This window comes from Colossoma macropomum, unplaced genomic scaffold (genome assembly GCF_904425465.1).
Source record: "Colossoma macropomum unplaced genomic scaffold, Colossoma_macropomum, whole genome shotgun sequence".
NCBI lineage: Eukaryota > Metazoa > Chordata > Actinopteri > Characiformes > Serrasalmidae > Colossoma > Colossoma macropomum.
Genome location: NW_023494792.1, coordinates 34,050,740 through 34,065,601, shown reverse-complemented (window position 1 = coordinate 34,065,601; position 14,862 = coordinate 34,050,740). Strand labels below are relative to the sequence as shown.

The following is a 14,862-nucleotide window of genomic DNA, read 5'->3' as shown; positions in this document are numbered from 1 at the left end:
CTGCAGAGATTCTCATCTGACGCTCTGAATTCAGTTCATCAAGGCCTTGCTAATTAGCTGATGAGCTGAATCAGGTGTGTTTAATGCTTTGGCCCACAAGGACTGGATCCTGACACCTAAGGTGATCCTCACTGTCATTGCTATGAATAGCAAAAACTACAATGTCCAAAAGTTGCTAGTGGAACAAGTGATACAGGCAATAGCCAGTGAGCAAGCTAGCAGAGTAAAAACGATGAAGGGACATGTATGCGCAGCAGTGGAGGAGCTGCTTGTTGAACACTGGCAAACACATGAGTGCCTTTATAACTTTAGTGCCTTTATAATGACCAGAACATCAAGGCACTCACTGATATTATAAGGATATTGACATTTCATCCATCATTTGACATTTAGCCTCACATATTAATGGTAAGATTTGGGACGTTGAGTGTTTTTTTCATAGCCGAAACAAAAGACACGAAAGAAATTCTGTAAAAGACTGACATTAAGTGTGAGATGCTCTTGCTTTTGCAAAAATTTTATAAGTCATGCAGAGTGTGCTCGGCCTTATTCATGCATGTTTCTATAAGGTTCCATAACTTGTAAGCTATATTAGCCTTGTAGCTACAGCGCTATAATTAAAGAAGCAAATTTTAGACACCAAATATTTTTTGGCAGATAAATCACATTTGAAGTATTCATCAGAATCAGCTACCAGCAGTTGAGAATCAGTGAACACTAAACTCATGATCAGCTTTAATCTACCTTGAGCTTGTGCTCTTTGCGGTTGATGATGACCGCAGTGATCTGCTGGTCCATGAAGATGAGGATGGTGCAAAGAAGAGCAGGAATAACAGACCCAAGCAGAGTCCACCAGGGGTTACCACCCAGAGGAGAGATCAGCCATCCACGGTGCTTAGAGGTGGGCTACACACACACACACACACAAATAAACACACACACACACACACAAAAAAACACACAAACACACACACACACACACACAAATAAACACACAAACACACACACACACAAAAAAACACACAAACACACACACACACACACACACACACACACACACACACACAAATAAACACACAAACACACACACACACACACACACACACACACACACACACAAATAAACACACACTGAGTATACACATAGGAGAGTCAGGGCTATGCAAAGTAGTGCATTGTTTTTATTATTCCAAAGACTTTATCAAATAACAGCGTTCAACATTATTGAGTGCCAAGAGCAAGTAAAACAAAGTTGAAACAACAGCTGCAAAAATCTCTTGCCCAGCTGGGCAAGGTACCATTTAGTAATGGGAAAGTTTTGACATTCTCGGGGGGGAAAAAGTGGACAGTGTACTTGATGTTGCCTTCATTCGATTTCATGGGTCATTCTACAGAAATGTCCAGTTTTTATCCAATCATAGGAGTCACTGGTGTTACTGATCGTCATTGGTGTTACACATAAGAAAGGTAACACCAGAGACATTTTTAATAAAAAATGCATTTTACAAAATGACAGCTACAGAGCATCAAACCACATGTTGTCATTTATGAAATATCCACCAAAATATGTCATTTAATCCATCTGTATTCAATTTTTTCACAATTACCTCAGAATAAAGTCGGTCACACCAGTGACTTCAGCTAAAAGCTTCATATGAAATCATGAGCTTAATGAAAAAAATTCTGATAACTGAAAGACTCAGTGGACTCACCATGTGCTTTTCTTCATAGATCCTCGGAAAATAGGTAAAAGGAAGTCAAGTGATGTCATCAGTGTGATTTTTATTTCAAAATAAAAAATTATCTGTTACACGGTAACACCAGTGACACGACTCCTGGGGACCACAACTTTCATCGTATATATTATAATATTTATTTGGAATTAGTTTTCTTTATGTCAGTTAAATCATATATTTCATAGTCATGTGTAGAAAATTGCAGAAAAACTTGTTTTTTACTTCAAAACATGGCACTAATCCTTTACACATGACTGTGAGGACGAGCTCTTCTGTGGTGCTTGGAATTCTATATAACTGAAGTTGAAATTGTTGAAATAACTTATTGTTTTATTTTAAAATATAAATAACATGTAACTCTAACATGTTTTTCAGGCGTAATATATCTGTAAACACTAGGGACACAAAAATGGACGTTTCTGTAGAATGACCCTCATATACAATCACCACCTTGCTTCAGGAAAAATAGTCTAATCCAGTTCTGTGTGAAGTTATATGTAGCTTGCTGTGCTGTTTTGTTGCTAATAGTCTCTAGTGCAAAGTGTAACATAATACTAATATTATATTTGCCATAAAGATTTGAATATGTGTGCTTAATTATATTTGAAAAAGTAAGAAGTGCCTTTCTGTCCACTTTCCCAACTGAGCAAGTTGGGGAGAAATGTTAACATTGCACCCTGAATAAATGAGAACTGTTTGTGTTTGTGTTCATGTGTGTTACCTCAAAGCGGTCAGGTACGTTGAGTTTGGGGGATGGAATCCCCATCAGATAATCTACTAGCACCATCACCATTATAGTCAAAAACACTGCGAAATCACTGATAGTGGAGCGCACCTACACACAGAGACAAACAGGTAAAAACATACATGCATACACGCATGTTGTGTGCACACATTCAAGCGTCCATAAGTGAAAGTCAAATAAATAAATAGTACTGATGATTCAAACTCATAACAATTACAAAAAGCAGTGTCTGTCTCTGCATGTGTGATTAAATACAGCTGAGTGAAGTGTTTTCGGTGACACTTTCTACGAATGTCAACTTTGTAAGCATCTATAAACACATTTATAACATGTTATAATGTATTCATAAGGCATTATAAACATGGTTATAAACATTTATGAAAAAGAATTACACTGAATTGCATTTTATAGCCATGTTTATTATACATTATGAATTGTTAATATAATGCATTATAAATAGTGTTAATAACATGTTATAATGTCAGTGCCAAAGAAGTCAGTCCCAGCTTGGAGAGCATAAAGTAAAGACAAATACCAAGCTAACGGTGATTACCTTCCCCACACTGGGTAAAACACTGATGGCAGCATTAGTTTGAACTCTGACATTTGAAGCCTGTAATAAGCCTGTAAGCTTTATTGTGAATGTTTTAGTGTTTCAGTAAATCCTTCAGTAAATACTTCAACTTGAAGCCTCACTCTGGAGGAGGCTTTAGTACAGTACGGTTCACTTTACTTAGAGCAGACAAATATGACCTATGAGCTCTTATTTGTTATGATCAGAACTTATAATGTGTTATGTTAACAATTCATAATGCATAATAAACATGGCTATAATGTATAATGCATTTTTATAAATATTTATAGGTATGTTTATAATGTCTTATGAATGCATTATAACATGTTATGAATGTGTTAATAGATGCTTACAAAGGTCACATTCATAGAAAGTGTTACCGTGTTTTCTCTCAGCAGGCATAAGCTATGGTCACCTTAGTGGGGAAGTACCGCTCAGTCTTGAATTGTTTGAGGAAGGAGGAGAGGAAGAAGGTAGTGAAGAAGAGGATGATGGACCAGAAGAGCACATCTGGGATGAAGGGACCGTGATGTCCACACGCTGAGCCGACAAACTCACCGTGCAGCAGCTTACACATCTGCACACAGACACGCGCAGAAAGGCACACACAAAAACAACACTTACTTCTACATCCTAACATGCTGGAAGACATAAAGCTGGCTGCAGTGTAGCCATATTTACCATAAGCATGAGCAGAACGACTGTGTATGTGTACTGACCGACACGTTGAGCTGATTCCATGGTATTGAGTCTCCCGTGTGTCCCGTGTTGTTCCACAGCTGCAGTGTCATATTGGACACTTGATCCGGAGCAGAACACTGGCAGCTAAAGGGATCAGAGAGGGACACAGCTTAAGGTCAGTGTACTGATGCGGCAGAGATAAGAGTGCCAGGTTATTAAACTGAAAGGGCATAGCGATTTCTATTTGGTTACTGAGGTTAATATGAGGTTAGGGTTTTACATACAATACTCTGCCAAAGACACCTGAAAAATAGATTTAAAAAGCTATTTATCTGAGCAGTAAGTGTTTATATGCTCAGAAAATATATATATATATATATGCTTGACCCATTTCATGATTTAATTAAAACTATGATCAAGGACTATGCTGAGATTTCTATGCACATTGGGGTCATGGGTGTCCTGAGGCTAATATAAGGAAGTTTTGCACAGATTATGGCTTGAGAAGAAACCAGGCCAGTTTGGCACGAAACCGCAGCAGAACGGTGATGTTTATGTGACCCATATATGTTATTATATGTTAGTATATATGTTATGTATATGTTATTAACATCCTGTTAGGTATGATGGAAGAAAATAGCAATATATAGTGAACGAAAATCAAAATATTGTAATATTCCCTGTATTTGTGTTTTAATGCATGGAAAGATAGGAAAAACAAATAAGATCTGCATTCTTACATTCTTATGTGATAAAAGTCAAAATAGAGAAATTGGTCGTTCTTTGTTTTTCTATCGCATTTTTCATTTGTCAACTAATTAACGATCATTGTCCTGCTGTAGAAGCCAGCTCCTGTTTCTTCACTCAATGTGTCACATTTGCTTCCAGAAATTGCTAATATTTAGTGGAATCCACTCTTTCATCTACCCATGTAGCACTTCCTGTGACACTGGCTGCCCCAAAACATAACAGAACCACTCTTATGATTAAAAGTTGGCAAGGTGTTCTTTTCATCAAATGCTGCTCCTTTTTTTCTCCAAACATAACTGTACCCAAAGTGAATAAGTTGAACTTCATCAGTACACAGATGTAAACGTGTACCGACCTGTACAGTGTGAGGTTATCCAGGTTGTTGTGTGTGTTAACAGGGTAATTCTCTCCCAGGTGCAGTAGTTTCTCCAGCGCCTCATAGATGAAGATAAGGCAGATTAGAGCAGCAAAGGCCTCTTCAGTGAAGCGAGTGATGTAACACACCAGTGAGCTGGCATCTGTGGCCACTAGCACCACGCAAAGAAAGGCCGTCCACAGGCCGATACTGCAGCGCAGGGACAGGTACGTCATCCCATAATCCCTAAGACAACAGACAGGATCAGTCAAGGCGTCTGGAGATTTGGAGAACATTTTAATTAGTCATTCTCAGGGGTGCCCAATCCTGGTCCTGGAGAGTTCAGACCTGGCTCCGATATTTAGACACACCTGAAGCCTTTCATGATTCATTAGGGTTGGGGCTAAACTATGCAGGATGGTGGATCTACAGAACCAGGACTGAGCATCCCTGTCTTACAGTAATAATTTAAAACCAACTTGGTGGCAAATAAATGTATAATATGATTCTAATCTGCTAGCCCTGTGTAACTGTACATTTCAAATAAATAAGTAGAAATTTAAGCTATAAAAATAAATATTAGATGTGACTAGAATCATGAACTGAACTGTAGATGACTATAAAATAACTGAGAAAACAGTGTAACACCCACAATTAAGTTATAATAAAATTGACATCCAGAATATTCTCTATATCAAAAGCAGTGATCAAATATTGAGGGCAGACAAAATAGACAATTACATTATATTGTCTACCACTTAACATTCATCTTGTTGTTCGCAAAATACTAGCAATATTGAACACATATAATATCAGAGTAATAACAAAAATGCACTGGCGTTGCTTACTCAGGACAGCACCACTAGAGGGCGCCACTGTAAAGGAAACCACTGCCAGTGTGTGTGATTGTGACTCACTCGCAGAATTTGAAAAGAATCTTCTCAAATACAAGTACAGGCCCCGTGCTCCCCAAGATGGTCAGAGGCTGTCCAGCAAAGAGGGAAAACGCCACACCAGTCAGGGATGCTCCGAATAATGACTCTATAGCACTCTGAGAGAGACAGAGAGAGAGAGAGAGAGAGAAACAGAGAGAGAGAGAAAAATCAATGATTCTGAAGGCCTTGCTGATCAGATGAAGGAAAAGGAGACAGTTTGCTTTACTCAAAACTCCCACCCACACACACACCCACAGCGGGACACTCAGGGTGAATAGGTTTTGTTTTTCTAGGCTGTTGCTTAGGTTGTCAGTTCTCATAACTCACTTCATAAACAAAATCTGCAGCAGTTCCACACATACACACAACTACATGAGTGTCTGTGAATGGTTGTGTATATAACACTCACAATAAGGGATGAGTCAGAATTTTTAAATATTTGAATAGTAAAAAATTATACAGTAAATTAGTGTATTTGATAATCACCGTAGCAGACACTATAAATCCGCCGGGTAGCAGACAGTACAAAGTACAGCTAGAGCACATAGGAGGTGTCACAGAAAAGTGCCAATAAAAAACAAGCAAATTTTACAGTAGAATAAAATTTTCAGCATCATTTGGTGAATTTATCAGGTATGATACAAGCTAACTAACTCTTCAGAAAGTTGCTGTTTTCAAGCTGAAAGGTGAAATACAATGTGACTAGGCCAGTAATGCTAGTTGAGGTTAAAGCTTGTTTAATCTTAAAGGTGATGTATACAACATTTTAAACTTTAATATATCAGAAAATAACTATTTTCTATGTAAAAAGCAGAGAATGAAGTCACGGCCCCTCTGTGTGTGTGAGTTTGTGATGTCAGTTTCTTTGGTATTTGTCTTTATCATAGCCCTGTGAAAATGTCAGCCCTCCCCATGTTTTGTTTTGCCCTCCCCAGACATTGACCGCCCACACAGCATGTGTGCACAATTTAAGGCAGAATGGGAAAATTCAAACACAAAGCTGAGGCACTAGAATGTAGTCTTACCTGCTGCACCTTTTAAGGTGGAAGAGGAAAATTCGAGCTAGAAGCTGGTGAAAAAGAAGCTGACGTAAGTTTCATTGAGAGTTAAAATGCACGAAAACGGATGAGGAGGTCGCTCCTGCTGGAAAGGTAAGGAACATTAACACATTTTTGTTGTTTTCACAGAACCAATAGGTCAGTATTGTTTTGTCCTGATTGTTTGTGATAGTGACTGGTTAGCTTCAGTGTCATTGTTCACTCTAACGTTACATCATGGTATTTGTCTGTACAGCATTTGCGAAGGGTTTTATGGCCAAAAAGATCTAAAAAAGCATGCTGGCCTCGACAATGTGCATCCATGAATTTGGGGGGCGGAGCTTCAGCATGAACACTGAAGGGAGGGGTGTTTGTTTTGCTGTTGAGTTCAAATATCAATAGTCGTTCTCCAGAATCATATAAAGCTCATTTAAAGACTTTAGACTGACACGTCTATCTGTGCAAGTTTCAAGGCATGTCAGCCCCTGTGGATCTGTGTGTGGGTTTGTAGTACAGTAACAATAAGATGCCGAGTGGCGTCACTTTAGTGTCCAGTTCACAGTAGCCTGTGGCTTTAAGAGTCCTTAAAGTTTTTTTTTTGGGTGTAGGGGTATTATTTGCATATGTTTCCAATAATTCTCTACAAATTGAAATATCAAATCTGATTGAAATCCCCTTTCCTACTCACAATGTTGCTCTTCGTGGCTTCCCCCAGCAGGCCTCCGAAGGTGATGACTGGAGACATGCAGGCGCAGTAGAGGAAGAGTACAGAGGCCACACACTGCAGGCTGAACGCATCCACAACATCACTCCAGTAGAACGGAGCTTTACGCTTTACATCACGCACTAATCCTCCAAATACCCTACAGTGCAGAGAGAGAGCGATAGAGAGAGAGAGAGAAGGATAGAGGGGTATAGGCAGTAAAATAACCCAGTCTATTAGAACAGGCCCATTCAAACCTGCTGAAGATATACCTCTCTGCACACAGGTGAACCATCCTAATTCAACGGCCAGATAACAGAAAAAAAAGAGTTGATACACCATGTATATTTTGTTTTGTAACCTACCGTTCATTCCCATAATAACAGTATATTAACACTAAACTGCAAAGACTGCTCATTTTGAATTAATCATGAATACATTTACATATGACCATCCATTCAGTCTACAGCAGTTTAGCCCACCCATTCACACTGAAGTGGGCACGGAATGGTTCCAAAGGAACCAAACATCCGAAAGGAGTGACAGAAGTTTATGTTTTCTGATGTCCCTGAGGATCGCAGACCAAACTTGTACGCTCGCCACAAGCGTGTGAACATTTTGTTCCACATTTCAGCCCAAACTGCTTTAGGCCGTGGTGTCATTTAAATTGTGAAGGGCTCAGCCAATCAGAACAAGTCATTTTGCATATAAACAATGAGGACTAGAAACACAAACAGCCTGTCTTAAAGATAAATAGAGGTTAAAATGATCATGTCAGTGGTAAAATGGATAATTACTCTGTCACGCGTCCCTCAGCTCCTGCCGTTACTACTACATTTCCCAGAACTCCATTTCCTGATCACATGACCCCAGATCTACCTCACATGACTCTCCACTATTCCTCTTCACCTGATCACTGATTCAGCTCACCTGAATATAAACCCCCTCAGTTTGTTTGCACTTTGCGAAGTAATGCCTTTGTATCACAGAGCCTTGCTCAGCCTTCCAGTCTGCTAGTTTGCTTTTCTGTGTTTGACACTTGCTTTGTCTGTTTTTGACCTTGTCTTTTGCCTAGGCCTCTTAGTGTTGTTGGTATTTCTGGTTTGACCTTCTTTTCTGGATTTTGAACTCTGTTTTTTGGACTTCCCTCATGGTTACTGTGTTCTTGATTTGGCTTTTGACTTTGGACTGGCTGACCTTGATTTTGGATGCTTCCTTTTGTTAATAAACCTATTTTACTTCAGTTTGAGTGTCTGAATTCTGTTCGAACCCGACAGACTGTTTGTAGTACATAAAATCACACAGACATTATAAGTGGGGAAAAAAATGAGAATATGGGCTCCTTCAGTTCCACCACTATTACATTTCATCTAAAAATAACCTCTAACAATGATTTATCACTGTATTTCTTCCTGCTGTCGCTTCTAAAATGGAACTTTAAACATCAAATTCATAATATTCTACAAACATTCACACTGTAACAAAAACCAGAGACGCACTGAGAGGAAAGCAAAGGACGACTGGATTGGTCATTTCTCAAACAGCTCCATGGTAAAAGTGAAGCTTTTTTATCAGTATAGCAGACAGAGGAACCAGAGGACTGATTACTTGTTTATTCCTCTGCCTTTGATTCATATTTCATTCTATTCGAAGCGGAGGGACCCGTGTCTTCCCACACATACACACACACACACACACACACACAGTTCATAGTGAGCCATTACTGAAGGAAAAGAGACTCCAGCCTCTTCCTCTTCTTCTGCCTCTGGCAGTATGGGGGGGTTTCATAGCTAAGAAGTGCTTTCAAGAGTATGAACCAACTGCAGTAAATAATGGAGGACCACATCTGTGGGAGGTGTATGTGTGCGTATGTGTGTGAGTGTGTCACCGCTATCTCACTCCAGCAGGCCCGTATGGTGTGAGGGTAAACCCTATGTGTCCCTCTGAAGCAGAGCAAGACGAATCGGAATGAAAAGACTTATCAAATGCAGCTGACTACAGGGAGCGTTCGTCTTTAACAGCATGGGCAGATGAAAGAACAGTGCCGTGCCTATTCATTTAGTTAATTTACCACACTCCCCCGGTTATGTAATGCCTTATATAAAGCTTTCACTGACACATGATCAATTGAACCACATAGAGGACCCACTTCTAGTACTGACACTCTTAGTGATTGGGTTCAAACTGTGTGTGTCGGTGTGTCCATGTGTTCTCACCTCCCACACTGTAACAGTATCTTAACAGCACCTCTTACGGTGGGTTGCACCAACAGAGATTAAGCTTTAACTTGGAATAAATCAAGGTTTATCTATTAATCCAGTTGCACCAAAATTTATACCAGAGTCATATTTAAACTGTCATTTCAGTCCTGGATTACAGTTCCAATAAACTCAGATTAAATTTAATCCTGTGATCCTATTGTGGAACAGAAAATCTCTCTCTCCTTCTCTTTTATTCAGTAAAACTATAAATAGAGGCACACACACAAATATATATATATATATATATTAATATCATATATATATATATATATATATAGAGAGAGAGAGAGAGAGAGAGAGCGATACATACACACAAGTGCTATTAGGAACAGCACTTTATCTAATAATCTATACATGACTATGAAATATATATATATATATATATATATATATATATTATATATATGATGTAAAGAAAATAAATGCCAGACAAATATTATAAAATATATAATGAAAGTTGTTGTCCCCAGGAGTCGTGTCACTGGTGTTACTGTGTAACAAAAAATCTTATTTTGAAATAAAAATCACACTGATGACGTCACTTGACCTCCTTTTACCTATTTTCTGAGGATCTATGAAGAAAAGCACATGGTGAGTCCACTGAGTCTTTCAGTTATCAGAAATTTTCTCATTTAGCTCATGATTTCATATGAAGCTTTTAGCTGAAGTCACTGGTGTGACCTACTTTATTCTTAGGTAATACGCTTAGATGGTTGCGCCACTCGGGAGTCCCCCTCTAGCAGCCATTTTGTAAAATGCATTTTTCATTAAAAATGTCTCTGGTGTTACTGTCTCTGGTGTTACCTTTCTTATGCGTAACACCAATGAGGATCTGTAACACCAGTGACTTCTTTAGATAGATAGAAAAGTGGACGTTTCTGTAGAATGACCCATATTACAGGTAGGCATGGCCGAACCCTGAGCACAGATGAAACCCTGTGAGGACAGCAGGGAGAGGATCCGCGAGGCAGTGGTGGAAGGTGTGTGAGTCCTCCTGTGTGCCGCTTCCGGTCCCTCGGCAAGACCATTTCACTATGCCTAATGTTCGATCCCGGTGGCCAAGCCGTGGCGCGGGGGTTGGTGATGGGGAAGTAGGGCAACCGGTTCTTTTTCCTGCTCAACTCAGGAGCCCATGCTGTCCTTAATGAGAGCCAGCTGATGCATTCAAAATCCACTCCCTCACGGATCTCATTCTCTCCTCGCTGCCCTCACAGGGTTTTGTCTGTGGTCAGGTTCGGGCCTCACCTTCTGCTGGCTCTTGCGGTCATCATCAGGGCCCGGGGGACGGGCACCTGCCACAGTTCACTTTCACTCATTGCCTTTAATGTAACTCTACTTAAAGTCAACCTGAAATCAAAATGGATCATTCTGCTCATGTTTTTGCTCATTTTCATTACAACCCATGGTGTCATTGAAAAGACAACACTCTTGTTTTTCTGTAATCAAAGTGACTTTTGCTTGTCTCTAAACAGTCTCTGGTGTTTGGTGGCATCAGTGTGTTCCAGCAGCAGAGAAAAAATTATGCTAACCAATAATTTCTTAGTATGTTTTCCCTCCCCCACAATCCTGACCAATCGAGCGAGAGCGTCCGTGATCACCTCCACTCCCAGCTGCACATACATGCAACTCATAAACAAGGCATATTAAAATCAAGCTTTCAAGAAATAATTTATCATGTTAAATTTTCTGTTACAGAAAACACTCATCGAAATATTTTAGCACTTCATTTCTGACATTTTTGATTTTTTCCCTGGGCTTTTCTTGAAAACAGAGTCTGACTCCATGATCTTTTTGGAACGTCCACTTTTTTATACACCAATCAAATCCCACCAGTCACTGGATGGAAGGCAGGAAACACCCTGGACAGGTCGCCAGTCCATCGCAGGGCAGACAGACAGAGATATACATTCACAAACACACTCACACCTAGGGACAAATTAGCGTGTCCAACTGACCTGACTGCATGTCACAGATATGATCACTGCATACATATCTCTGTGTTAATTCATAGTTTTGATGTCTCCACTATTATTCTAATATGTGGAAAACAGTAAAAAGTCTGTGTGTAGGTGTCTTCAACTGATACTCTAAGCGTGTGTATGTGGGTGGCACATGCTCGGTTCTTTCTCCCCTCCACACTGACTCTAGATCAGTTGCAGTATCTGTGTGTTTGTTCTCACCTGCCCGTTCTCTGTAGCTCTGGTCCAATGTGGTGTTCCTCTTCCTGTGGAGGTTCAGCAGGAGTCGCCATGCCGTTAGCCTGTGATAGCCTCTTCCTTTTCATCTGCACCAACGACAGAGTAGTACATGAGCACAGTATTATACGGTAAATGCGCTGCATGGTAGTGTTGAATAACTCAAGTCTGGTGTGGGTTGTAAATTAACAGTCTCAGTCTGTCTTGTCTCTGTCTTGTCATCATTAAGACTCGGTCTCGTCTTGGTCTCGACATTATTAGGATTCGATTTTGAGGTAAGGGAAACTCGGAAATTGTTCCTGAGACCAGCCGAGAGCGATGCCTCCATCTGAGGTAATTAGAAACTGAGTTTTTTTTCTATCATTATTGAATATCAACGAGACCGCAAAACAGAATAAAACAGTCCTTTCTCTACATCAGGGAATTTGCATTCAGCAGAAATGCCAATGTTATCATGCAATTCTATCATTAATCTAACTATTTATTAATATATATCATGTGTAATGAATTATGACGAATTTACAACAAACATCAAATGAACTTGAAGTTTTCTTATTTCTTCTTTTTATTTTAATATTCTGAAAAAAGCTTAATCTGGTCTCAGTTTTGTCTCAGTCTCACCACTCCTGGTCTCAGTCTTCATTCAGACTCGAATACTACAAAGTTTTGGTAGTGACTCAGACTCAATGTGTCCAGGTCTCAGTTGTGACTCGGACTCATCTCTAGTGGTCTCGACTACAGCACTACAATAGGGTTTTTTTTTTCAACCTTAAATGCTTGAGTGTTTCACCACCTGACACCTGACATCTAACACAATTCACTAGATATTTTAGTAACGATAACAAAATAATACAAATATATTTGTGTTACATTTTGTTTTGTCACTTATCTAAACAAACGGACAAAGTTGGAGGGGTGCAATGAGGTCACAGTGAGAAAACAAGGTGCATTTAAGGGTTAAATGTACAATATGTAAGATTTTTTTGAGTAACTTCAAAAAAGCTTGAAAACCAAAAGCATCCCATGACCACATCAGCTAAACAAGAATGCAATGATGAAAGAGAGAAAATGGAAACAAGAAGAGTAAAAGAAAGCATTTGATTGACAGTGGGGGTTGAGGACTCTGACCTGTGACGGGACGTTCTTGGGAGGCTCAATACGGATGGTGGGGTCCCACTCTCCAGGAGGAAGAACAGTCACCTGATCCAAAAACTCATCAATGCCAGAGAGAAGATCCGCCCTGTCACGGGCCTTATAGGCTACATCATGGAAAATCTGAGAGTGCAGAAAGACAGACGGACTCTCAAGATTGGAACACAAAACTGTTTAATATAATCTGCAAGTGGTTCTTTGTATGTAATAAACAATTATTTTAGGTGGAAACGTTTCACTTTGCTGTATAAAATATTCTCTATGTATATAATGAACTATTTGTATGGACAAGCTGCTTACTGAACTATAGTAACTGAACTATAACCTTAACCCCAATGTGTAACCTAAAACAGGCATTACTCCGCTTTCAAGCCCAAATACGCCATCACTGACTAAACTTGGACCAAATTTAAGCTTCATTGTCAATCTTTTGAAGTGCACTGTGAGGGATGGTGGGGATGCCCCATTAACCCTTGATTTTTGCATATCTTCTTAAATTTGCCTTCTTCTTAAAAAGGCACTTGCATATAACATGGCGCCATATGTTTCATGTCAAAATGCTTCTTGATCTTTATCTAATCCTAACTCTCACCCTTGCCCTAATCCTAAACCTAACCTTAACCTCAACCCAAGACCTAATACTAACTCTAACCTTAACTTCCACTCAAAACCTAATCCTATCCCTCACCCTGGCCCTAATACTCACTCTAACCTCAGCCAAAACCTAATCTAGTTAAGCCCCAGTTACTGAATGGTGTGAGCAGTGTGTCTATAACAGCTTGTTGAGGATGTTGAGATGGTCTGTATTAAACCTGTTTCATGTTCAGTTCCTCTCAGATTAACTCCTACAGATATGAACACCAAATAAAGTGAAAAAACTAAATTTAGTAGAATATAAACATATTGTATTTACACAGTTAATTACAAGTCTCTTGATAATCTACTGAATGCATTTACTGCTGCCACATCACTGATATGTGGCTAATGCTACTGAGAGTCTGTTGAGTGTTTATTTCATCTAAAAAGGACCACTCAAAATGAAGTGTCACCAAAAAAGTTACCATTTTATTTGGTAACAAAGCCCATATATGCCAACTCTTTTTTCGCTTGACTGAATGGAACTGCAAGATAGAAAAGTTAATACAGTATTTTTTTTATTCTCCTTGCAAAACAGGATATTCATATCCACAGAGATAGCGGCTGAGAGTGACTTTCCAGCTGTGGCTCAGAGGCTTATTGGACTGGCTGTTTGGGTGACGCTACATCTCAGCTATTATGCAGCCTGGACCAGCCGCTTGAGTGATGCTGCATTATGGCTACGGGGCTGTCTGGACTGGGGACCTGATTGACGTGACATCACAGCCTGGGCTGGCTGCTTGGTTGACCCTGCACTGCAGCTGTGGGGCTGCCTAGACCAGTAATGTTTGTCTGCATGAGCAGCGCTATGCCACAACTATGAGGCCTCTTGGGATGGCCACGTGGGTGACGCTGCATTGCAGCTATGAGGCTGTCTGGACTGGTGGTGTTCGGCTGCAGGAAAAAGCTACCACTTTGTGGCGAAGGACATTTTCACACCTACAAACAGTAAAATAGCTTTATTGTAAATTGTCTATAGATAAAAATATCCAGAGGTTTTGTGGGTCACAGATAATGTGAGCACCACGTTGCATGGGACCAAGCATTTTTATACAGTGTGAGCAGTAAATCTGCTTTTTACTTTAATGATGTAATGCCTCAG

General features: G+C 39.8%; 1 protein-coding gene across 4 annotated transcripts in view; it reads right to left on the bottom strand.

Annotated features, from left to right (window-relative positions):
* LOC118812175 (sodium bicarbonate cotransporter 3-like) overlaps positions 1-14,862 on the bottom strand; it is a 71,805-nt gene that overhangs the window by 10,173 nt on the left and 46,770 nt on the right. For all 4 annotated transcript variants that reach the window (XM_036576955.1, XM_036576952.1, XM_036576954.1 and 1 more), the window contains exons 11-19: positions 13,101-13,247; positions 11,958-12,061; positions 7,502-7,676; positions 5,759-5,892; positions 4,842-5,087; positions 3,775-3,880; positions 3,471-3,632; positions 2,458-2,571; positions 745-906 (exon numbers count right to left, since the gene is read on the bottom strand). In XM_036576955.1, the coding sequence (XP_036432848.1) occupies positions 745-906; positions 2,458-2,571; positions 3,471-3,632; positions 3,775-3,880; positions 4,842-5,087; positions 5,759-5,892; positions 7,502-7,676; positions 11,958-12,061; positions 13,101-13,247 (1,350 nt within the window). The remainder of the gene's footprint in view (positions 1-744; positions 907-2,457; positions 2,572-3,470; positions 3,633-3,774; positions 3,881-4,841; positions 5,088-5,758; positions 5,893-7,501; positions 7,677-11,957; positions 12,062-13,100; positions 13,248-14,862) is intronic.